Here is a 26,826-nt window from a genome sequence, read left to right as displayed (position 1 = left end):
ATAAAAAATGTTATAAAAAAGTTGGCCTCATGCCATTATCTTTGGATAAAAAAAATGGGTTCAGATTTGGGGAATATGCATTATACCCTGTTTGCAAAATGCTTATTGTAAAATGTAAAAATAAATAAATAAATAAATGGTCCAGGTTGAATGCTCCGCTCATTGAAAGGCTCTTGGGAGTTTCAAACAAAGGCAGAGGCGTGGGTGGCAGCTCTCAGGTGCTTTGTTATTCAAGTTCTTCACAGAAGTTCCAAAAGGGCCCGGTGTGTATTCAGTGCGATACGGCTGAAAGCTCTGATGCATTTATGGTTACAACAGACTAAGTGGAATATGTGTAGGCCTTGGGATATGAAACATAAAAAGATTAAAAATTACAAACAGCATTTGAAAACTTGAAAAACATACAGCGGCCTGATGCATTAAAGGGACTGTTTGGTGTGTCCTTTGTGTTTTAAAAACTGCCACAGACTGTGGGCTTGAAAGTAGCTACATCAAATTAGTATTCTACTGAGCTTGGGTGTGCATTAATTGCTGTTTGAAAAAATATATAACAAAGCTCCTGAACCATTCCTCTTTCATGATATCCAGTGAGATGCTTGGTTGCATTTTTGTTACACTCATTGACATAGAAAGCAAAGATGGGGTCTGGAACCCCATTTTCTTTCTTGAAAGAACAGATACTGTTAGACCTTCCCCAGTTATATCATATCGACCCCCACTGGAAATTGATTGTAGGACAGCTCGTCCACGGATGAGATTTCTGAATTTTTTGAAGAAAAGAAATCCTGCGCAGTATAGTTTTACATATTATTTCTAATTGATATTTTATATACGTTTCATATTTCGAGCATATGCCCATATATATTTAGTATAGTATGATATGGTTTTGTTTCTCCCCGACCACCCCACCACCAAACTTTGGCACTCCTGTGTGCTGCGCATGCACATTCCAGCTCACTTATCAGTCACATTTTAATCATGTTTATCAAGTAACGTCGCTACTGTATGAGCCCCGCAGCTCGTTAACATGTCGGAAGGCGGGCTTACGTGATGCACCTGAACGCATCACTCAAAGCCGTCAGCTACGATACGGCGTTTTAACTTTTGAACTGCACAGGCTAGTTGTTTTCAGAAATACATTCCTGAAGACCGTATCTGAGCCGGTGCACGGTGCGCCCCTGTTGAGTTCTGGGCAGCTGCCCACTTCCCCCTTCGCACAATCCGCCACTGCTTATGTTTTTGTGTCAAATATACTTAATAATCCTTGAAATCCAATCTTTCAAATCAAAAATGCTGAAAACAAAATTGTTGTGGACGAGTTGTATGTAATCACATTGACGAGTTGTCCGGGGTTGCAGTTTTGTGGGCGAGCTGTCTGTTCACCCTGGAAATTGCTTACTGCCTCTCTAACACATGGGAGCTGGTGTTATATGACAAAGATAACTAAATATTTGAATTGACGGCAAACTTAATTCATTTTCGTGTGTTTGCAAGCTTAGTTTAGTTGTAGCTGGACTAAGCAATTTAACTAGACTACCGTCTGTGTTATGCATAGACGTTTGACTAATTTCTTATTGAAGTCAGACCCCATTCAAACTGTTCAGGCCACACCCCTCTATTATCAATTCATCAGGACCAGTTTTTTGTTGTCTGCAGTAGGCTTCATCACTCATCCCACCGACTGTTAACTCTCCCTCCCCGCCCTGAAAAATCATCACAATGCTAAGCCACACATGCATTTATAATATTTTGTAATAAATGTGTAAATAGGTCACTTGTAAATGTGACAAGTGTCATTATCTTGTCTTGTTTTTAATTAATGCTTCCTAAAAAAACACCAAAACAAATTCCTCATATCCTAAGAATACCTCACAATATAAATCTGAAATCATGTTGCCTCCATGATGACAGGAACCCATATGTCTTTCAGTTTGTCAAAATTAGGCCATTTCTAATTGATTTACATTGTCATAGAACAATAGCCAATAGTAAACTGAGAAAGCAGGAAGTGTGTCTCCATGTCTAAAATGAACTCTACTCAGTTTTCACCATGTATATAGTCTGCCGTCTGTTTGAGCACATGTTTACCGTCTCACATACTGTTTGACATACAGTATATTATGGACTCTTTAACAACAACCTGTCGTGAAGAAAAAAAAAAAGAGTCCATAGTATATATATCTAGAACGACAAAAATGAACACAATTCAACTGCTGTTTGACATCTCGGTCAGGATTTGGCATGGGGCTCTACTGCACTGATATCAGTTGAGGTGATGTGTTTACATGTGCTTTTAAAGTGCGACATTAGTTGAATTAATGCAATCATCCCGTTGATTAATTTAATCTGGATGCCACTGGCTTTTATTGCATGGAAGAATTAACTCAAAAGACCAAGTATGAACAACTGTGATTTTCCTCGATGCAAACAAATATTTCACTTCATCTGGAGTCTGAATACCCTTAGAGGATGAATTGTTGCACAGTCAATACAACACATGAATATGCTACCCCAATATGGCCTTTTACCCTTTCATGAATCTTCTTTCACTTCCCATCTTTATCTCCCACTGATCTGTAACATCATCTCAGAATTATTATTTTCTTAATTTTTTTCCTCTTGTTTCTTCAAAGAGATTTGAGATATTTCTTGTGCAACGTGAGTGTGACGATGTGAAGACCAGGGCTCTTGCAAATGCTGCATCATTTACCAAATAGCTTGAATTAGATGGAAAATGGCTTTGCCAGAGGCTCTATCCATCTTCATATTCTGTTATATGCCGAATACCCACTCAGGAAATTAACTATTTGTCAAAAGCCTTCTTTATTTTTTTTTAACACTCTCTCTCTTGCGTCTTTACTACTTTTGCTTTTTTCATTTGCTTATTTATTTCTTTTTTTTGCCTCGTCTTTCTTTTACATTCCTTTCATTCTTTCGTTTTCTCTTCTTCAGTTAGCAGCGTTTTAGTATTTCACATGTGGTCCTCCAGACACTCCACATGAAAGTTTCCATCACACTTGCTCGGCCGGAATGGACATGCTGGGTCGACATTTTTGCTATGATGGGTATTTTATTTACTGACTTTATTAATCTGACTGAAGGACTCTTTATTCCTGCTGAAAGAAAGTTCTCTAATTAATGCCTACTGGAACACAAATACAATATAAAATGTTTTTTCCATCTGTCACTATTTCAAAAGGAAACATAAGCTACATACTCTACATCAAATCTTTGTTGAATGTAGACATGTAGTAGACCTATTATCTAAAAGAGAAAGATTTGGCATACATCATAAAAAGAAATTAACTTTGCATCTATCATCAATTAATTATGTATTTTCTTTTTAATAGTAGTCTATAGCATTAGATAATATGGGGTCAGAATCAGTTCTGTACATAAACACAAAAGCATCACATCTTGAGTGTGAGCAAGTCCAATGCACATTGAGAGCCTTCCAAGGAAATTAATCTAATTGACATTATGATTGGTGGTGAAATTGTTGTGTGGACTCCCAAGGCATACACTAAATTGTATTAAGCTGCCAAAAATGTACTCAAAACTTGAACAATTATTGTTTTTTTTATTCCTTCATTGTTATTGTGGTTAGCCCTTTTGTCTTATCGTGAAATCATCCCTGGTTCAAATCCAGGTTGGGACTTGTGGTAATTTCCATGTGGGATTTGTTTGTTCTCCCTTTGCATTCGTGGTTTTTTTTTCAGGATACTCCAGTTTATTCTGAGAGTCCAAATACATCTTTATTTAATTAGTGACCTTATTTTGCTAGTATGTGGATATGCGAGTGTGTGAAACTGTGTGTCCCGACCTGTCCAGGGTGTTCTCTGTATTAAACCTTGTTCGCTGCAACCTTGAATTAGATAAAGTGCTAATAAAGATGGTTGGATGGTTATCGTTATTGATACCATTGCAGTAGGTTTATATATCTATTTGTTCACAAGATCCCCATCCATCCTGTCACATTTTCTGTCCTCCATTACTACAGCTCTGCAAAGACAAAGCTACGTTTGTTAGTCATGCCATTTTTGCATCATATTAACTGTACTTCCCAAGTGATAGCAGAATGATTATAGTTTGTAAAAATCCTTAAACGGCAAGTATTGCAACAGGCATCAATATAATACAAATGAAAGTCAATATATTCATTGCATTTTCTAAATTTTGAAGCTTTGTAACACAATGAAAAGCTCCATATAAAAGAGTAGGTGTACTGGTAGATGTGTTGTTTGCTTTGCACCATGCGTGACAGATGCGTCAACGGGTCTGAAAGAGTGGGAGGAAAAAAAAAAAGTGTATGTATACATTTTGTTCTACCTTTGAAAAATGAAAAATGAAATCTGTGCATCGTGATATTGATTTGTAGGCACGGACATCAATTTTACTGGTTTTGGGGTATCTTGATCTCAAAAGATCCGATCTACCTCTAAATATACCCAATTTGCAGACATCAAACATAATATATAGGAAAATGCTGTTTTCCTCTCCAGCTGCCAGCAGTTCAGGATGCTTCCTCAAAGTGTGAAACCTTCTTCACAAACACTTGCACCTGCTTGCATTTTCACTTTTCTCCTCTTTCTCCCTCCCTGCTCTTGTTCTCTGAGAGACAGCCCACACACTGCAGCCAGCTGCGGCTGCAGGTGTGGGAGTGAATCAAGAGATGGGGATAGTTTTCTCTGCTGTCAGAGGGCTCTGCCACATCCAGTCCTCTGCCTGCCTTCACACACTCCACCTGCTACATGCTGTGTACCAGTCTGCCAGGAACAAGAACAAACATCTGCCTCATTCACAGCTAATGTGGCATTACGAGATGCATACCTACATGCAAGTAAATAGCTCTGTCCTTCCCCTGTTTCCTAGGTAACTGAAACAAGGACCGGCCCGCTCGGCTGCAGTAACTACGACAGCTTGGATTCGGTTAGCTCCGTGTTGGTGCACAGCCCGGAAAATAAGATCTACCTAAAGGGTAAGGCTGGACAGTACACTCACACCCGCATTTATATTCATTGTAAATGCATGCACACCGCCTTGGCCCTGGAGAAGAGATCCACTCACAGAATAGGATTACACACACACACACACACACACACACACACACACACACACACACACAGAGACACCACCTCTTTCTACCACCCTGCCAAGCCTCTCACCTCCCGTGTGTAGTAGTTGGCTGGGATGACCCTTTACTTTACGCTGCGGTAGTTTATATGTCTGTTTCTGCTCGACTGGCTTTCGGTCTCAAGGGGAATCTGTTATCTTACCAGGCTGCAGATGGATCGTATGCGGTCACGCTGACCTCAGTCTAACCTGTGCACCCACACCTGCTGTGCTCAACTCTGAGAGAAGCTGAAGTGGTCACACATGGGCTGGCCTCCTTGTTCGAGTAGCCTCACAACCAAATTATCACCAAATCACTTTGGGTGAGGAACATGAGTGGAGATATAAAGCCTCCTTTTTTTTTTTTTTTTTTTACATCCAATCAGGCTGTAAGAAAAACAATCACATTGCTTGTTAAATGTGCAGTGCAGTGTTGTGTGGGAATGGACTACTATTTTCAGTAGTTCTTAGTGAGAACTAAGCCACAAGTTAACAGTATTTTTATTAAATTGTCACTTTAGGCATTTATACAACACACCGTTAGGGAAACCTGGTCGACTGCCTGTTTCATGTGAGTTTTGTTATCACAGCATTCACAGTACAGACTAAAACTCCCATGCCCTTGCTTCTTTCCATCTTTATCCACACTGAGGCTGGCTGCCAAGCAGTGCTGGATGCTCATAGTGACAGAGAGCTCAGATTACAATTGACGGATGTGAGTACCTTTCTCAAGTCAGTACATGTGGGTACAACACTGTTAGCAAGCTGACAGACAGCAGCAGGTCTGTTTGGCTGCCCCTTATATCAGTAATAATACCACACATGATGGGAAAATTACAAAACAATACAACAGCCTGTCCTGCTTTGGGATGTATTCAATCTGTGCTGTTAAGTGCACCTTTCTGACAGATATCACACTGTGATAGATTTCTGACCAAATAATCCATATATAGTTTAGATTATCCAAAGATGAATATGAAATGAATGTATTTACTGTCTTCCTTGGATAAAGATGTGTAGGTGAGGTGTTGTTACTCCTAACTGAAATAATTCAATGAAAACAGACAGTCTTTGATAATATCAAGTTTTCTGTTTTCATTTTAATCCACTCAAGTGAACTGCTACCCATTCTTTAATTTTTATACATCTGGAAGCAACCTGGAGATGATTTTATAGATTAAAAGTCAACTGCTAGGAGTTAGCTTTTATATTTTTTCAATACCTCAAGGTAACATTTTCCTGATGATGAGGGGTTAATAATGTCAAACCCATTTAATCTTCTAGGGATAACAAGATCAATATTCCATTTCATCAAGATAAAGGACACCTGTTTACTCGGAGATAGAAGGTTATACGGGAAATCAGACATGCTTACCAGCGTCAAAGTGTCCTGCTCGGTCTACATGTTTTAACATGAGAACCAGCATCTTTATAAAAAGGGCACAAGCGTATCCTTAACAGTATGACTGTTTTGAATACTTCTCTTTGATGCAATCATAAATGCAGATTTGTAGTCGCCTCTATTTTCAAATCTGAAAATTAAAACCGCATCTGTTCCTGGTTGTATTCACACAAGAAAAACAAGATGTGAGCATTTATCTTGTTTTCTAATCATCATTTATCATTTGCACACTTGTTTTTGATTACTGTCCGGGAGTTTTCGGGGATGTGATGAGCAATAGGGAAACAGATCTCCCCTCGGGTAAATGTGACTCCTTCATATCAGCAGTCATCCTGGTGGCATCGGCAAGGTCGGTCAGTCTCCTGTGACACCGCATTCATTATAATCCACACTCAGATTTAGCTAAAGCAATCAAACACACTTTGTATATAATGTGTTTTCAGACTGACCTCAGCGATTAATCCATGTTGTTTGTCCAGATAAACAAATGTGAGCTGGAGGGCACAGAAGAGTATGACACATTTGTCAAGCATAAAGCATCAACCAACATACACCTAAGTTAAACAAAACCATTTAATTTACCCATCAGCGGTTTTGTCCAACAACACCGTGATAAACTGATCACATAATGACAATTCACTTCAGTGATCTCATCTCACAGCCTTGTAGTAGTGATGCTGAAGCTTTTTGTTGCTGTGACGATTGTGAGCCAAATATTTATGGGTGGTCTCAGGACAACATGTAAACCTCAATTAATTCCTGGGTCCAGGCTTCATTAAGAACAAACTTTTTCTTTTTTCTATGGACATTATTTACACTGTTTATTATGCAGTATGTATGAATGATGCCAAAATTAAAGACAGAAAAAACACTGGCTACAGTGAGATAATTCATATGTGAAGACACAGAAAATATATCATCGTCTCAAATCTACAGCTACTTTATATGATGACTTCACACTTATGAAGCAGCACAGCGTGACCTCTGCTCATCTGGTTCATTTTCATACTCCCTGTATTAAAAGTAGGTATTCAGCCTCAACCTTTTACATGGGTCACCGCAGCGAGACGTTGTCCTGCGAGGTGCCTTTCTTGCAGCAACAGGCAGACAGTGGTGTATTGGTACTGGTATATTGATGTATTAAATATTGATGAACAATTTTAGTATTCAGATATTGTGTCCAGGGATACATTTCTGGATACGATATTGCTGAATACAAACCCGCAGTCTTTGCTCCTCACAGACCCACCTGAAATGTAACTCTTCAAAAAGGGAAAAAAAAAAAAAAAAAAGATTGTCACAGAGGCATACGGGCTTGGAAATGCTGATAACAGTGGCTTGTTTGATGATGTTTTGCAGCAGCGTGATTCATTTCTTTTGTAGTCCTGTTTAATGATATAGCAGATTCCCTGCTGTGTTCATGAGAGGGGATGATAATAATCAAGGAAAAAGTGCCTGTTTAGGCTAATTGGTGTTTTCCACGCACATTGCAATGACATTGCTTGAATCAGCCACCTCCGGAGCATAAATTTGACAGTAAACAAGACACATTTACCGAGATAAGACACGCTCGTCATCAGATGTTCTCGGATAATTACAATATTATGCATTTGTTATAAAGTGAAGTTATGTTTAGCTTCGGTGAGGTTCCCGATATCAGTATTTGACACACCGAGCCTGAACGTGTTACTGTCCTGCTCTTTTCAATCATGGTGAGGCACATCATGCCTAACAAAGGTTAGTAAGTAATTTTCTTCTTTTATTTCCTCTTATGTTCTATTTTTCACTTGACTTTAATATCTGTTTGCTTCTGAGGCAATGTTCTGTCATTAATAACTCAGTAGCTGATTCAACTTCTTTTATCGCTTCTTTAAATCAGTGCGACACTAAAATGATGATCACAGCTTTGTTGAAGATTGTAGGGTCTCTTGCTGTGTGGTCTGAAAGTGTGAAAGCGGTTCATATTTATTATAGAACGGTTAGAAAACTAAAAACTATACGGGCGTCTTCCTCTCGGTTCTGAATTTCTTTTGCTGTGAGCAACAGTACGAATTGTGGAGAAGTATTCAGATATACCAAGTTATGTCATCTCCGCGCGATTGGAAAGTTTTCCTGATTGTTTGTGTTCGAATGTCCCCCTGAATGTTCACTGGAGCCAGGTGACTGGATGAAGTTCAATGACAGTCGGCATTACTTGTTCAGCTGATTGGTCTTGCAAAGCTTTAAGCTATATTGTGGTTCACTTTTGCTGCATGTTGTTTTTGACGTCAGTGATGTAAAGAGCTCCCATGTTTGTGAACTTGTAGCTGAAGTGTGCTAAATGTAGCCAGATGAGTAATATAGGTTTGATACACTGCGGTATTGCCTCCTGTTGACAATTTATATACAACCTTCAGTCATCGCCTCAATTTCCAAACATGTATCTCACAGTAAATCAGATCCCCCCCCCCCCTTCATCCACTGTTAAATCTGGTATGATTTTCTACAAGCGCACAGCCTTGTTTTGCTTCTAATGAGGTTGTTTGGAGATGCAACTTGCCCTCTGAGACTACGCCGAGCCAGGACTCTCCCTGATTGAAGTCTTCTGTTTATTGTATAGCTAAATTTGTATTGATTAGATCACTTTTCTGTTTCCTTGGGAAGCTGTGTCTTTTGTTCCTCAGATGTTCCTCTCTTTTGGTTTGCCTTGGTGTGCTTTTGTTAGAAATGAATCAGTTCCTGCCCACCATGCAGAGTCCTTTTTAAAATGTTCATTTTTATTTTTGGATTTCCAATTGAACGCCTGATACTGTCACGATTTCCACCACTTAGTGAGCAATGTTCTGCTGGGAACTTGAGGGACAGACACGGTCATATCAGGGAAACAATGTTTGTAAGTTGAATAGGCATCTGACTGGCTGCTCAAACCCATCTCGGCATCATGTTAACATCACCTCGGTGAAAGAATGCAGCACAAGTGATTTTTACCTTCAGTAGAAAGTAGTTCATACAGTCAGTACCACAAACCAGTTAAATTTCTGACTGAAAAATAGTCTATAATCTGAGGTATTTTTCAATTACTTTGCATAATAGCCACTGACAGTGAAGGTTCTGTCATTGTCAAACCTTTTATATGCTCGGTTGCACGAGAAAATGAAAGGTGTTCAATGTGATCTTAGGGTTTTGAATCCCACTGTATATAATATATGATTATTGTTAGATCAACTTTTACTCTGTCATGAAACGTTTATTTAAAGTTTCATTTTATGTATGATAAATGTAGTGGAAAAATATCCAGAAATCTTTTCTATAAACAGCTGTGCTGTTCAGTGTCACTGCAATATATAACCATTGTTAATATTGGATATAGGAATATATTGAGCATATTTTATTGCAGATCGGTTGTATGGAATCTCATTGAATAGTACAAAGGTATAGAGTGGTAAGCACTCTCCCCTCATCGTGATAACATCGTATTTCCTCCTGTGGAGTTTGCATGTGCTCCCTATGCATTGGTTTTCTCCGGATATTTCAGGGTGTATTTATTTCTGCAGTCCTGTTACGACCCGGCTCTGCTCGGAGAAGGCGAGGGAAGTAACAATCACCGGGTGAGTTTGGGTGAAGTGAGGGTTTTATTGGTAGTTCTTAGGCTTACAATATCCAAACAAACACCCAAGACACAGCAACAATACAACAAAAGGAGGGCCAAAAAGGTACTGTCCAACAAAAAGGGAGCACTTGGGGGGGTGGGGGTATTACCTGTTGGCTAACTATACAACGATAGAGTTAATATAACAAAAAGATAGCAGCTTCTCCTCTAGAAGGCCACACACAAGTGGCAAACCGGAAACAAACAAAAATGCCTAATTAAGTCAAAACAAAGCAGCTGGTACCTTCACCAAACTGCTGGACAATCAGTCATGTTGACTAAAGTTTAACTAAAATCCAAACACTCAAAGACCGGAGTGGAGCGGAGTTCAAACACACACCAAAGTTTTTCAAGGCAGACTGAGCAGACACCTCCCCTCTCAGCCACCATGAGGAGTCTGCTGGAGCTGTTAAATGGCCTCAGCTGGTGGGCGGAGCTGAGCCAATCAGAATGCTCCACATCAGGACAGGAGGAGGAGGAAGTCGGTGAGAGTAAATCCTGTCAGACAAAATCCTGTGTGCCACACACACACACACACACACCAACACACACACACACACACACACACACACACACACACACACACACACACACACACACACACACACACACACACACACACAGAGGCGGAGGTGAGGCCATATAACAAGTCCAGAAATATGTATTTCAAGTGATTCTTTGTGAACGTGATTATGTGTGACTGTCTGTCTCCCTGTGTTTGCCCTGTGATGGACTTGTGACATGTCCAGGGAGTGCCCTGTCTCTGTGCACAATCAGTTGGGATTGGCTCTGTCGCTCTGCGCCCTTGAACTAAATAAAGCGTTATAGAAGACTGAAGGATTGTACAAATGTACCCAATGCGGTGGCATGTGGAAGGATAGGCACATTGTGCCACAGAACAGGATTGTGAATAGAATGCAAAAATACGCAAATAGAATAAAGAAAAAGAATTGCATATCAGAATACCATTATCCCGAGTCAGCGGCCTTGTCCCCTTCTTTAAGAGCTATCATAGAAGGAGTAATCACAACAGTTGATCTGTAGCCTCTCGCAGGAAGGAGACAAACACAGGCCATACTTTCCAGGCATTCAAATGTCCTTGAGAATGTATTGAATCCTAAGTGCAACATATCACACATTGCATTGAGCCACATCTTTATATTGGGTACTTACATTTTCTCCATAACTGATGCATAGGTCACTTTTCTGTCGCAGCGCCAAAGGCAATCGTGTTGTTTAAATGTAGTCCGTTTATGTTGTGCTTCTGGAATGATAGATATTGTCAGCATGGGATCTGGTAACAGTGAGACATTTAACGACATAAAGAATAATAATGAAACTCATATTAGCTCTGTGTCAGACCAGCAATTAACGTCTCTTAAATTACGAATTATCACTCACTTGTGTAGCATATATATATATATATATATATATATATATATATATATATGATTTTATAGTGGGCAGTGCAGGCCCAGAGGTACAGGAAGCAGGCTCATAACTGCAAGTTTGCTGTGTGAAATGTGTGCAAATCCAAACTTGTGAATCACATGATCAATTGTGATATCCCCGGACAAAAGCAACTGCAATGGACATGCACAAATTTCACTACACACAGAGTGCATTTGGTCTTGATTAGAAACTGTCAAAAGAACCCAATCATTTTCAATATTACTGGTCAAGAGATACATTTTTTCCATCGATCTGTTATCAATTTTTTCATTTTCTTTTTTTCCTCTCTTATTTTTGGGTTAAACCCAGGTTTGCTTTTTGTTGCTGATTATCAATTTAGTCTTAATACAATAGGGCCATACATTTCTTTCAGAAGTTAGTGGCTGTCAAAACCTGGTGTTAAAAGAATAACAACCTTTGGCGGAAGTATTTCAAATTATTCCTTATTTCTGGTTCCTGCATGTGTGAAGAGGATTACTTGTTGCCATGTTATTGCTCTTGTTTCTGATATGCTACCTTAGAACATACATTTATTTAAAGGCTTAAAAACACATTTGTAGTGAAAAAAAAACACACACAAAAATCCATGGAAGTGGAATAGTTAAAACATTTGAAATATTAAACCAGCAGCAAAGACGGTGACAGAGGCAAAGCAGTATTGGGATAACAGTGCAAGCTGGCACAGCAGAATAACACACTAGCGCTAATGTTTAACAAAGTTTTACTGCTGTAGAAGTCCTCATGGACTTGTTGACCAAAATAACAGACGAGTGGCTTTATGCTTCCTTTGCATCATCCTGTGTTTAAAGAAACAGTGTGACGGGGGCGACTTGTTATCTCGCTTGTTAAAGGGCTCTTTGGTGAGTGGCTTTAGATTATGGTAGTTTTTTGTGACACACACTCTGAGGCCCCGTATCCTGATTCAAGAAGACTGTTTTGCCAGGTTCAGTCCTATAAGGGAGTTTTCGTCATAAATTAACGTAGACATTGCTTTTAAGGTTGACTGTGTCCAAGCTAATAAATTTCTTGTTCTTTTCCATAAATTTTCATTTGAGATTGTGTGAGTGATGTGTACATTTGCATCCCATTTACTAATGGTATGTTGTATAATGTGTTTGGTTGATATTAATTTTGTAATGGAAATGACCAGAGGGGAAACCTGCCACTCTATTCCAGGCAATTAACTTGATGTTTTCCATTTTTGGTCTTTCAGAGCTCTCTCAGGAGCGAAGTTGCCAAACATTAGGTCGCACAAGTTGTATTGGAATGTGTAGTCACAAGTAAAGCCAATATTTACTGTAGGTACATTTCTTCAAAAACAATTGATCAGAAAAACACAATTACCTTTTCTGTCTGTCTGTAAAGGACGATATTTTAATGGGACTGTGAAAGACTTAGATTGATCACACTTAAGTGTTGGCCTCCACATTTAGTTGAGCTTTTCGCAGTCACTATCCACAACAGTGCATTGCTTGTAGATGTCCTCTCATGAAAGCAAAAGCCATTCTATCTCCATAAGGCCGGATTGGCAAAGATCCTGTGTAAAAGGTGCTAAATTGTATGCTAACAAATGAATTGTGCCCTCAGTGTGTATGTGTTCTGAAGGAGGTAAGCAAAGGAAAATACCATCAGTGAAATCCCACAAAACAGAAATGATCCAAATCCATTAGTTCATGTTTCCATTATAAAGACAGTATTTACTTTACTTTAGCATGGAGTGCCTGTATGGAGCCGCGAGCTCCCACAAGCACAGACTGATTTGTGATGCCATGGAGTTGGACAAGTTGATGGAGAAAGACATCAAAATTACTAGAGCATTAGAGGACAAAATGTGAAAGGAGCAAAAAAAATAAATAAATACAAAATGCTAATTTAAAAAACAAACAACAACTGGGAGATAATAGGTCACAACGTGAGAAAAGAAATTGTGGAAAAGGGAGTGCAAGAGACTGAGAAAAGCTTGTAGACTGAGGAAGAGACACAACAATGACATTTAGTCAGAAATAGAGACAATTATAAATGGCGTGAACGTCTTTAAAGATGTCATTTTGCATTCATCTTTTAGCATAAACTCCAAAGTACTTTACGCATTCTGGAACACACACCTGATGTTCATGAAGGCAAAGACACTACATGAATTGTTTATTTTGCACAGTTAACACATTCATTCCTCAGTCTGTCCCATTGATAAATTGTCTGCGCGCATGCTAAATAAAGTTGGACCAGTGTCTATACGTGCAAATCTTAGGCAGATCAGGCCCATAAGTCTCTGTATTTCTCAGGCTGTACATCCCAAAGAAATCACAAAGAGTAAAAGTATTGGTGTCATTGGACCAAAAAGTGTTGGATCGTATGTTGTTGTACGAGTGCAGAACTGTAAAGCTTAGTACTATGATTTCTCCAGGCAAGCTGTAAACCTTCTCACTGTATTATCTTTTCCCTGAATGCTTCAGTGTTTCACCGTTCTCACTGTCTCTGATCTCTGACTGCGTGCTTGTGTGTGTGTGTGTGTGTGTGCGTGCGTGCGTGCGTGCGTGCGTGCGTGCGTGCGTGCGTGCGTGCGTGCGTGCGTGCGTGCGTGCGTGCGTGCGTGCGTGTGTGTGTGTGTCTTTTAAGCTTTGCCTTGGTATTGTTTGTGTTTTGGTGCAACGACGAGCACTTCTGGGACACCAGCAGCGACTCCTCTTTCCTCTTCAGTAATAGTTGATCAGGATCGCCTGACTTTAGCCTTGAGACAGGAGTAATACTTTGAAAATGCAGTTGAAAACTCAGTATGTGTGCTTTTCTTTTTGCCTTTAAAATTAACGCGATAATCAGTTGGGTGGATTTTATTGAGTATGTGAATGTGTTTGAGTGTAGGAGGCGTGTGTGAGTGCTTCTGCAACACACCAAGAGTCTCGTAAACAGAGAATCACATAGCAGTATGCCAGACTGTGTGGGACAAGGACTCAAAATTCATAAAGTAGTGCAGGAGTCAGTTTAAGCAACCTTCACTTTTACATACTCACGACTCGAAGAAACCAACCCCACTTTCCACACAATACCCTGTGTGAGCAGATGCAGGATGCTGCTGTGAAAAAAAAAAATATTAGGCTGAAATTCTGCCTCAAGGCAAGTGTAGGTCTGATGTTCATCGAAACGCAGGCTTGGAGAGAACATGCCATACATAGGAGTGATCCCTCAGGCAGACGTGGAGCTCGGCTACTCTTGAGAAAAGGTTCACAAGGTCCTACAGTGCTGGAATGAAAATAATCATCTGCCCATGTTCCTTGGATCTTTATTCAACAGTCTTCAGTCGCCCCTAGTGTGAGATCGCTGTTTATCACTGATTGTTATCAAAATGGTGTCCTGATTTCAATACATTTTGCTTTAAAAAAATAAAAAAATAAAAATCCACATCTGAACTGCTTCTGCTCAAAACCATTGTTGCAGATAGACATTTATGCAGTGCGGCTATCTATTGGTTTAACTTGGAAAAAAACAACCGTTTTTTATTTACATGGCTGTCATGTTGACCGTTTGGCTGAATCAGTAAACTCTGCAAGAGCAATGCAACGTGAAGAGCATAATGACCGGCCTCTCACGTCAGCCCTTTCTGCCCACAGCAAACCCTTCATTGTCACAGTCACACAACAAATGCTGCACTGTTTCTCTCACTATCGCCACAGCGCACGACATGACGTTCCCATACGGTTGGATCAGCGAGTGCTTCAGCATGTTGGTTCCGATGATGCTGTGAATAAGCTGAGAGGCCTTATTGTCAGTGGTGTGTTTGTGCACTCCATGCCAGTATTTTTGTCTCAATTATCAGTGCAAGCTATTGGCTGACTTTCTCCAAAGCAATACAAAAGGGTTCTCCTTTGATTGCCTAATCTTATCTCCTTATTGTAAAATTTTAAAAGCAGCAACACCACATTCACCGATGACCTGCGGCATCAATCTTTGCATTTCTTATTAACTTTACATTGTAATTTCCAAATTTAGCAAAACCGCCCAGGAAACTCAGGGAAAAGGCAGCGTTTGGGCAAAAACAGGTTTTTTATTTGACCCGTGATCACTTTTTATTTATTTTTTTATTTCTTTATTATTTAACCACTAGGAGAAAGAATGATCCAATACATAATGAGACTGGATGAAGTTTACTAATCGAATGTTGCCAAACGCAAAAAAATAGAAGGTTGAAATCATGCGTACAGATTACAGCAATGACTGCTAATATCTGCTCCATATAGTTTTGATGGGAACAGCTGGCTATTGTCGAAATGGAAGCTTGGAAGCTCCACATACACTGCCAAATACAGAGTAGGGTTGATGTAACTCAGACCTTTGGGCAGCGGTGCTAACCACCGAGCTCACTGTGCCACCTACTAAAATGTCTCTGAAAGCTTGACCGTTGTCTGCTTTAAGCTATTTTGTTGCTCCGGCTGGATCAGAGGAACTGACATGTTAAAAAAAAAAAAAAAAAAAAAAAAAGTCTTCATTTTTCAAGGTGCAAACACCTTTAGAGAATATCTGGGCATTTTGCCAATTCTCGTGATGATATCTGACTACTATTCTGTTGCAGCCATAGCAAAACTAGCTATTGTTCATGAAAAGAAATGGTCTAAAGTCTTCACTATATGGGTATGCAATCCTCTGAATAGCAATGAATAATGGAGTTAATAATTCTAGATTTTTTGAGAACATTTTCACAGAATGAAATTGCTTGCTTATTGTAGCGTTAGATTCAATCTCAGATGGTTTTTCTACTTTTATGGCTATCACTTGGTTCAGTTAAAAAATCTCAATGGAAACCCAGGTGGGTCCTGAGTGGGTGCTGGGATACACTAAACAATCTACCCGTGCCGAATATAAAAAGAACCCTGCTAATGGATTTCAAATGGACACAAACAATGGTAGTCTGCTCAACAGTCATTAAACTAAACTAAACTAAAACTCTACTTTGTTTTCCAAATTGCATCATATGGTAACTCCTGGTTTTTGATGGCACAAACTGTAATCACAGTAGATGTAAATTAATAGGAATAGAAATGTCCTTCCTGGGAATACTGTGCCGATTAACCAGCAAGCAGGTGGTGCCAAAGAGTGAAGGTAGTCCGTTTATTTGCAGCCTTTAAGGGCTTTTCGCACAAACCTTCTCCATAACCTTGTTCCACATTCTCCGCTTATTCTTTTACCACATTCTCTACTCTTTTTAATCCAGCAGCTACATAAAGACATAGCCTTGAATCCGTCCACAGCCTCAGAAGCCCTCTTACATTTCGTTTTTACCGAGAGGCCACTTTCATGAGGACTTGCATAAGGCTTTGCATAGTCCTTGTGCATCATTATAACCGATTACAATCATAGTCTCCTCAGTGCAGGTTAACTGTGATACCAACACACTTTGCTTGAATACAAAAGGTATGTCAATGCCAAGAAAAAAAAAACTCCACAGAAGATAATATTGTGGCAGACGCACCTGCCCCCCCCCCCCCCCCCCCCCCATGCAGACACAGAGGCACAGAGTGGAGTTTCCCGATCATCTCACGCGCACACACACACACACACACACACACACACACACACACACACACACACACACATGCACATACACACACATGCGCACATACACACAGAGCCGCCTCTCACAGGCTCTACTGCTTGGTGTGTTTCCTCAGCCTGTCACCCATGTGACTCTGCGGCTCCTCCTTTATGGACAGAGAGGTGATCAGCACCGAACATGAGTCATGTGCGCTGCCTCTCCTCCTCTCCATCAGATGTATATCCAGATCCCTTTGCAAAACATTATTCAGAGCAGTCTTGACCATACTAATAAACTCATGAATATAAAACCCTATCCCATTGGATTAAACTCAGCCTAATCTGACAATTTAAAGCAAAATTGACAGACATATTGTAGTTGTCTTCAATGTCAACTAACAAGCCCTTCTCTATTATGTTACATTCTGTTAGGAGTTTAAAGAAGAAAATGTTAGTCTTGAGTCGATCTTGTTGGAATGCAAAATCAAGTTATCTATATACACTATTATGATATTTTCAACATGAAGCTTTAGGTCATTGGTTTGACTTCCACATGATGTGAGCATAAAGATCTAGTTTCATGTTATCATTCAGACAAACAATTTCCTAATGACTGGATGGCCTTCTCAGAAGAACTTGAAGAAACCTCTGAGCGATCCTCTCCAGAAGCACCCCACAGGAACCTTTCAGATCTCATTGGGAATTCTATCAATAGCAGGTGCAAGGCCTTGGGGACAGATACTGTACAACACTTGTAAGTTCCTGCAGGGTAAGAGGTCTGTCAAGTGCCTCTCTCTGCTCAGGCCTAACTCTGGGCAGTCAATGAAACAAATTCTCAGTACACCAGCTGTCACTGGTGTAACGCAGCATATAAATCTTTTGCCAAATTCTTCGACAGTGCCTGCTCTGATACCACTGCTCTAAATGCCGGTCTAAGATCTAAAGGGTGTTTAAAGATAATGGGAGACATCATTGAGAAGGAGGGGGGGGGGGGTGGGTTCAGGGTGGTGGCTATTGCCCTTTAAAGTGAAAGACCTACAGCATCTAACTGACTGCACACCGAGCAGGTCTTATCTATTCCCAACCTTCCTGCCCTGCATTTTGAATACATCCACAATGTAAGTCAACCTTTCTGAAAGAGAACAAAAGCACCTTGGGAGAACATGTAACAACCCAGGAAACCTGCTCTGGAAAATGTGTATTTCAGTCCTTGCGGTCTGTCGAAAATGTTCAGTGACAGTCAGATAGAAACGTCAAAAGAAAGAAAGAAATGGGCAGTTGTGTGTGTGTGTGTGTGTGTGTGTGTGTGTGTGTGTGTGTGTGTGTGTGTGTGTGTGTGTGTGTGTGTGTGTGTGTGTGTGTGTGTGTGTGTGTGTGTGTGTGTGTGTGTGTGTGTGTGTGTGTGGTGAAGCATCTAGCGTCCAGCCTCTGTACTCTAATGTATTTTGAAGCTGGGTCCATGCCAAACACTGAGGCCTTGAGAGTAGGAATATAGTCCAAGGGTACCAAGTCCATCTCCTTTCCAGCCGAAAGTGCATTCTTGTGTAGTGGACCAAACACTCACCAAAGTATAGTTTTAGAAAATACACACACACACACACACACACACACACACACACACACACACACACACACACACACACACACACACACACACACCCACACGCACACACTGATAACAGAGGGGATGGTGATCATGGGGGAGGCTTAAGAGCTTCAAATTGTCCAAAATGGAAAGTGTGTTCTCTGCAGGAGATTGAGAGATAGAAAGTGAGGAAGCCTTGGGTATGCTATTTCTGGTTCACTGGGGTGATCTAAATCTGTGTGTGGATGGAAGCAAAGCCTCATGGGTAATGACCCTAAAAGCCACCATCAAAAGGCGACACCCACTGTTTTTTTTTTTTTTCTGAAATTATTGGTGGGCACCGGAGACAGGTCTGACAAAGAGATAAAACTGGAAACGAAACGCGAATGCTGAGATCTTTTTTTAAACACTGCTTCCACACACAGACAGAATTTATAAAGGTCATACAAGCCAAGAAAGACTTTTTAATCTCGAATCTTATAATCAGAAGGCAAAATGTGCTTAGTTAGTCCAAAGTTTGACACTTGGCTCACTATCTGTATGTAATTAAACTTTGTAACACTCACAGTATGGATGATTGATGACTGTTTGATTCATTAAGTGATTAAATGATTGTCTAAATACTCCCTCACAGAGCAGCATGTAATTAATAAAATGACACCGATGTTAGATTAATTAGAATTCAACTTAAGATAGGTTATAAATCAACCAGGAATACTGAGAAAGGTAGCAACCTGAAGCTCTGATAATGAGAGACTATTTTATGTGGGCTCCCTCCTTATTACCATGTTCTTTTCACTGTATTCTGACTGTTGGTGGTTCCACTTTAGTGATCGCTGTGATAGAAATGTCATGGCATATTCATAAAGATACACTCTGTCCCGGTGCAACATTGGGGAAAAGAAGTTTGTGGGACGGTATTAGACAATGATACACCATATTTACCAGTGTGCTTTCTACATTTCATCCTCCCCGTTTCCTTGAGCATTGCTACAAGTTTTGCCGCATTACCACCTCCAGCTGTCAATCAATGAAAGCTGTGATCCAAGAACGTGTATTGGGCATCGATGTGTAAAGAGTCACATAGGGGTTCCCCTTTGTTCTACTAGTTTCTGTAGCTTGAGTTCTCAGTTGACATTTTTTTTTTTATTGATTTTTCTGAAAACATGAAGTGTACTCCTGAGGTTTGACAAAACTGACAAACCACTTCAGACCTTACGATGACAAACTCTGCCTTCAAAGATGTGTAAAAACTACTTTTTGTGGCCACATAGAAAACTAAAGCTCCCATTGAGGATGTTTATCCGAAAGGAACGTAACCATCATGGGGCAGATGTTACCGGGGTATTTTTGTGCATTTTTCTGATGTATGTGTTTTAATTCCCAAACTGCTCTGTTCATATCACCAAATGAACAGAAACGAGTTATATACTGTAAGTGAAGTCCTTTTACCAATGAGATACGTGAGAAAAAAAAACCTCCAGGATTGAACTGTTTCCTTTAGATTCACTGATGGATTCCTCTTTTGGGCTTCCTATTATATCAAACCACTCAGGTTTCACAAAAACAACTAAAAATATTAAAGAAACCAAATAGTGTACTCACTGTATATGCTACAGTATCCTCCCTTCGATCAGTATGCTCCAGGCTTCACATCATTTCTTTGAAAAACAATGAGCCTGGGTTTTATGAAACCCTCAAAATACATTAACATGGACAGAGCATAACCAGGATACTCAAAGAAAATGTGATTGGAATAGTAGTAAGCATGTCAACACACCCAGTTGGAATTTGAATGAGGTTCCTTGACTTCTGAAGAAAAAATAGAAATGTTCTTGTCTCATTTCATCCTACCAGTAAGCAAGCTGGATACACCGCGGAGAGCCTGATATGTCTGCTGATAGAAAGCTGATCAGAGGCTTATACTTCCAAAAAGTTTCCTAAGTTTCATCAGATACGCAGATACTGTTTCAGGTCCCAGAATATGGTATCACAGAGATGAATCTGTAAAACTAGGATGAAATGAAGACACAGTGCTCAGTTCGTCATCTCGGTTTCGCCAGTATTCAGCAAGTGACAATATAATCACACAATGCATATCAGAGTGTCACTTTCCATCCCACTTCATACTATGATCAAGTGCAGTACACATCTGTAAACTTGTTAATCTGAAACGCCTCATAGATTACATTCACAGCTGCATAAGGGTCACTCTTTCAAGTACATGCTATATCACTTGTACAGAGAGCAAACAGTCAACAAACTACGGCCATCACTTGAGAAATGTCAACAAATTTCCACATGACACGGTTTGACATCTGTATTACACTTTTAACAACATATTTCACAACTTATACATTCCCTCAAACAAAGGGGATTAACGGTAACCAATGTTCTCAGTTGGCAAGAACAAGCCCATCATGCCCATTACACCTGCGATGTGGTGTGTTTGTGCCATCTCAAATAACGGAGGCTTTTCTAAGATTTCCTTTTTAAAGTTAACATAAGTGCATGGAAAACACTGTCATACCTTCTTCTCTGGGTAAGTCTTTGAACAAGTCTTGAAGTTTTTCAACACAATAATTATAAGTCTAACCGTAAACGTGACCAAAGGCATATAGTCGGTAGCTAGCTTTTCTATTTGTTCCATCATCTATCCATCCATCCATCCATCCATCCATCCATCCATCCATCCATCCGTGTTCTATACCTGTTTCATAAAGACAAGGTTGTGGGGGTCGTGGTAATTATAAACTGAAAACTAAACCTTAAATCCCCATCATGATGTCAAACATAAATCTGAAGGAAAAATAAATATATAAAGCAGCACCCACTCAATCAAATCTGTTCATTAGCGGGTCTGTAACCAGGCTTTAAATCTTCATACACTGATGTTATGAAACCTATTCTGAAAAGCCTTAAATCATCTGCCAGCATCAGTCCAATAAAAGTAAAGAATGCACCGGTGCATCCATTTCAGTCATGCTAGGGTTAGTTTGCCTTTATGTTGAAGCGATTTGCTCAGTAGCAGGTTTTTGTCCAAGGTGGAAAGCCATGAAAGTGAAAAGACTGACACAATGTGCCATTTATTTGTCATAGAATATATAGCGAAAGTGTCAAACTCACCATAATCTCACATATCTCCTGATTTATAAATATGAATGTGTCGAAATAGGTTGTCTTTCTCTCTGCATCTCTGGTTTTATGTCATAAAATCTTGTTTTCTATTCAGTTTAAAGTAAAAAAAATAAAATACAGCTGATATTACTTGCGGAGATTTAAAAAGGATGGTCACTTTCCTCATTAAGCTTTAACATGAATCGGTAAAGACAAATTGTGACATTTTAACTGACTTTCTGTATAAGCTATCCTTGAAATGCAGTTGCTGTGCATTGAAATTGGCAGGTTCTTGTAAAAGTTGAAGGCGTCACAGTGATGTGCAAACTTGATTGACTTTCTGCTGAAAAGTTTTCCTGTTGAAATGCTGGAGGATGTGACTCCTTTTCAGCTAATAATCCTTTCTAAGCTTATGTGCATTGAACAATTCGAAAAGAGTCAGGATGAAGGCCCTTTTTAAGTTAAATCACTCTGCCGTATCATTCCCACCTCACTAACATCCATTCAGGCTTAATTGCATCTTTGGTGCTTGTGTGTCTTTAGAGGATTTTGAAAATACCAGCTCGAGGCAAATGTTCATCATAGACACATTTTGCAGCACATTCAAGTGTGTTTTTATTCATTTTTGATTAGCAGATGTGAGCTGCATGTTGATCAAGGAAAGCATTCACAATGTGGGACTGCAGCTACAGCGTGTGTGTCAAAGGTGAGGAGCAGCAAGGTGAGAGGAGGTGGAGTCCCTGACAAATGCCTGCCAGAGAGCTGAGATGAATAAAATGCCTTCATTTTCACTCTCCACTTATGTTATGTTTTCATCTAAAAACCGTCCGTCCACCAGCTTGTATTAAATGAAGAGAGCACGTTGCTGTGCAGGCTCCAGGCTGATGCGACTGTGGCTTGTTGTTGATGGCAGCTGCCTCCATTGCTGTGTGAATGCATGTGTGAATGGGTGAATGTGATTAACAATGTAGAGCGCTTTAAGTGAAATCCATTACCATTTACTGTGATCCGTGTCCACACCAACCGAAAATAAATTTTGCTTGTCGAACATTTACAAAGAATAACGAGCAGCCCGACACAGATTAACAATACATACTCGCATACTTCTATCATTCTCTCTCTTTCTGGGCATGTTTGTGATTTTTTCATTTTAATTTTTTTAATTATTGCTTTCAATTAAAATCCATAACAGAATTCTTATGTGCAGAAATGACTGTTCATTCATAGTTGTAGTTTGGGAATTGCTTTAAAATAGAGATTTACCCTATTCCAGATTATCAATATATTCTTCTATCATCAGTCTTGGCTGACGTTAAGCAAGAGTTAGGTGCATTAAGGTAAGACAAACTAAGATCATGAGGGAAATGTTTAAGTTTTTAATAGTGATAACGAAAATGGAAAAGGGAGCAATAACTAATTAACCGTATGATTAAGAACAATGACCAACTAAGGAGAACTGTTGATGGTGCTGGAAAAGAAATTTAGGGTCCAAAAAACAAACTTGTGTGAAGAGTGCAAGTAGAGTAAGGTTTGGACTCGGTAAAGGAAGTGTGCCAGTCAGTAAAGTAGTCAGCAGACAACCATTGAACTAAAAAAGTAAAGTCCAAAGAAAGAACTGTAGCAGGTGGCTATCCTATCTTTCACTTGGGTGGGAAGTGGCTGTGCTGCTAAAATGCCACTCGACGTTGAGTGATGAGATCACTGTCTGTCAGATAATAAGAAATGCAGTTACAGGAAGGTGAAAGTCAGGATTTTCTCTTGGGCTGGAGAGTAGCAAGTTTGTGAAGGACGGGTCACACACGTCACATTCACAACCTCAGACAATTTTGATACAAAAATTGACCCCGAATGCATGATTGTAAACTGTGAGAAAAACCCATAGTACCAAGAGCACCCTCCCCACACAGATGGTTAGAACATGCAAATGCCACACAGAAGGTCCCAGGCATGTAATCTAACTCCTGACCTTTTTGCTATGATGCAACCACTAATCTGCCGTGCAGCCCTCGATCTCAACAAAGAAATTGTAAAGCTTAAGAATAGCACCGCTTGTCTCTCCATCAGGAGCCGACTGATGCCCAGATTAGTAATTCTCAAACAAAATCCTCCAGCGGTCCGAGAATCCGCCCAAGAGGTTCCACTTTAAAGGATTGAATCTTTTCAGAAAGATATACTGAACCAGACTAAGGATTTGAGGAAAGCATGGCACACGCTCATGCAATTGAAAGGGGAAATTTCACCAAGGTAACTTTGCAGCTCAAGCAGATTCTGGCAATGATCAGAGCCCCAGAAGAAACTTAAAGCAGTGACGGCAAAAAGAAACGCAGTGCAGAAGTGAGAATAGAGAAGGGCAGTAAGCATCGGTGGCCATCAAAGAGGAGAAGACTGGTAAAGAAGAGCACGCAAGTTGAAAGCTAAAGTTTATCTGAAATGTTAATATAGAACGTGGTTATCTTATCCTGTCACTGTTGGTATGTATCATAACCATAACTCTTAGACTGATTTACCAAGGTGTCACTTTTGTTAACATGACAATAAAAAAAACAAAAAACAAAACACAACATCATTTTAAATAACTTCCAGACAGTGAAAGCTGAACTTACGTTGAAAGAATATGCACAGGTCCCATTTACCCGACAGCGCTTCAGCGTTTTTGTTTCAGAAAAGTTCCACGTTTACACAGCAATGATTTGAAAATGATGTTCGTTTTACAGACACATAGCAGAAAAGCAGATAATTCGCAATAAACGTTAACAATGGCCAGTACTCGGACATTTCTATGGACAAACGGTGAAGTAATATTGTCATTATGGATTACTCTCAACTATAAAACTACAAAGTCTCAGGAGAATATGCACTGGGAGTACTCTGGAAGTTGCTATTGTTGTTACTGTCCACCTACTCGTGCATGCACAGTTGCAGTATTTCAGAAAAGTTGTGCTTTCCGCCGTCTAACCATAGATGGAGTCAGAGTATTTTCTAGAACGCCCCACTTTAGGAACTATTTTCAAAAAGTCGCATTTTCAGTGACTCCGAGCACCAATGAAGGTGTAAACAAACACCCGAAAGACAACAAAAGTTTTCCATTTTCACTTGAAAACATTGTCGTGTAAACAGGGCCTTAAACACACTCAATTAGAGAGAGGCAGAAAGAAAGAGAGAGAAGGGGGGTTATCACAACAGAAAAGTCGCCACAACAATGACTTTCTATTAAGGCCCCGAAATCTGATGAACTAACATGAAAAATGTTATCGACTATAAGCAGCTGCTGAGTTCATGCAGTCTGAAAATGTCTGCAGTAGCGGCGTTATATCAAGATTTCAATATGACCCGGAGAACCAAAGCTGTCAGTCTGATCCGCACTTTGTTGGAGTTCAGGAGTCTGCTGAAGGGACTGATGTAATTGGTTTCATGTCCCGCCTGATTCCGTAGGTTTTGAGACAGAATAATTTTCCCACTCCGCCAATCATTGAGCAGGCCTATAGCTCTCTGACAGACTGACAAAGCGATATGGCTCGTCTCCGGCCTGTTATGATCAAGCGCCTCAGCCATGATATTTCATGATGAAGGTAAAATCTTTCACCTTAAAATAGGAGAAAGGAAAGTGGAGTATAATGGATCTTGAATCTTTTCAGGCTTCTGCACTAAATTGAGCAAAAGATGAAAGACATTCCGTGCTGTTTAGTGGAAGCTTAGTGTTTTAGATTCATTACACAACAAATTAAAGATTTTCTTAAAAAAGTACTCGGATAATTAACGGCGAGGAGGTTGTCAAATTAAAAAGTCCAGTTTCGTAAAAATATGAGGAGATGTTGTGAGATCACTCAAAAACAAACTTGTGATGAAGAGAAGCCAAACTAAATTGGAGGGGTTGATCATTGCATTGAGGTATTAGGACGATCAGCCTGATCAGTTACTTATGTTCTCGCTGCTTCGATAGCAGGTTCCAGTTCTACTATGGGTCTGAGATTTTTTTTTTTTACCGTCCTCTTAACCCATAAGTTCTCAACAAGTTTCAGTTCAGGCGACTGTGGCTCATTTGGTAGATCCGGTTGGAGGACCGACTCTCTCCTTCTGTTGACTCAATCTTGTTCAAGCCACAGAACCTGTGTGTTAGTACATGAATGTGAAAACTCGTGTTGAGGAATGGTGACTGCACAACAATATTTTTCTAATAATTAGTCCAAGTAAGACACTCCTGTCTTTGCCTCTGACTTAATAATGGCTCACAATGACTGTATATCATTGTCTCTGCCATATCGGATCATCAACTTGTCAAATATGCTTTTCTATTTTCTCAGACATTAAAAGGCATGTAAAGAAAAGGTTAACTAAAGCATTTCGCTTTTTTTTCTTTCTACGTTTCACATAATGGTGATTTATTATTATGTGATTTTAATTACAGACATACGAGACTGGTACTACCACTACTTTACCAGTTTGACAGTGTGAATACAACTGATGGAACAAAAGACAGAAAACGAGACTACATACTGAAGGAAAACATCAACAAACAATGAGGTGGAAGAGCGATAAAGTGCCGGCTGAGGGGAAGAGTGTTATCTTGCTGTCTCCCAAACTGAAGACACCCCTGCCAGATTGGGAACGAGCGAGCGAGCGCACGCACAAACATACACACATGCAGAAACCTCACAGCACCTGCCAAAGCATGGAAGAGGAAAAAAATGTGACTAATTACATCTCTTTCCAAGCCATTGAAAGAGTAAATACCAAAGAAAAGACATGCATATTCATTGCAGGGCACAGCGGGATTGACTTGGCTGTTGAAAATCATCCAGAATGAGATTGTGAAGCAGAGAGAGAGGAAGCTTTTGACACAACAAATTGATGATTAGTAGACAGACCGAAAGGGAGACAGACATGGACCAACAGACAGGTTCAGAGGAGCAGCGTGAGTGCTCCACAGCAAGACTCATGAAAGCTGCCTGCTGGTTCCTCAGAGACGATGGAGCACTTTTAAGATCACACATCCACTTTTGATTCGCT

At 39.9% G+C, this 26,826-nt stretch overlaps 1 protein-coding gene across 1 annotated transcript in view; it reads left to right on the top strand.

Moving 5' to 3' along the window:
* Positions 1-26,826, top strand: part of brinp2 (bone morphogenetic protein/retinoic acid inducible neural-specific 2) — a 209,032-nt gene that overhangs the window by 137,343 nt on the left and 44,863 nt on the right. The window contains exon 6 of the mRNA XM_080486630.1: positions 4,873-4,978. Within this exon, the coding sequence (XP_080342756.1) occupies positions 4,873-4,978 (106 nt within the window). The remainder of the gene's footprint in view (positions 1-4,872; positions 4,979-26,826) is intronic.

The sequence above is a fragment of the Lipophrys pholis genome, assembly GCF_963383615.2.
Source record: "Lipophrys pholis genome assembly, chromosome: 1".
NCBI classification, from domain to species: Eukaryota; Metazoa; Chordata; class Actinopteri; order Blenniiformes; family Blenniidae; genus Lipophrys; species Lipophrys pholis.
Note: the sequence above shows the minus strand (reverse complement) of the source record. Positions and strands in the feature narration are given on the sequence as shown.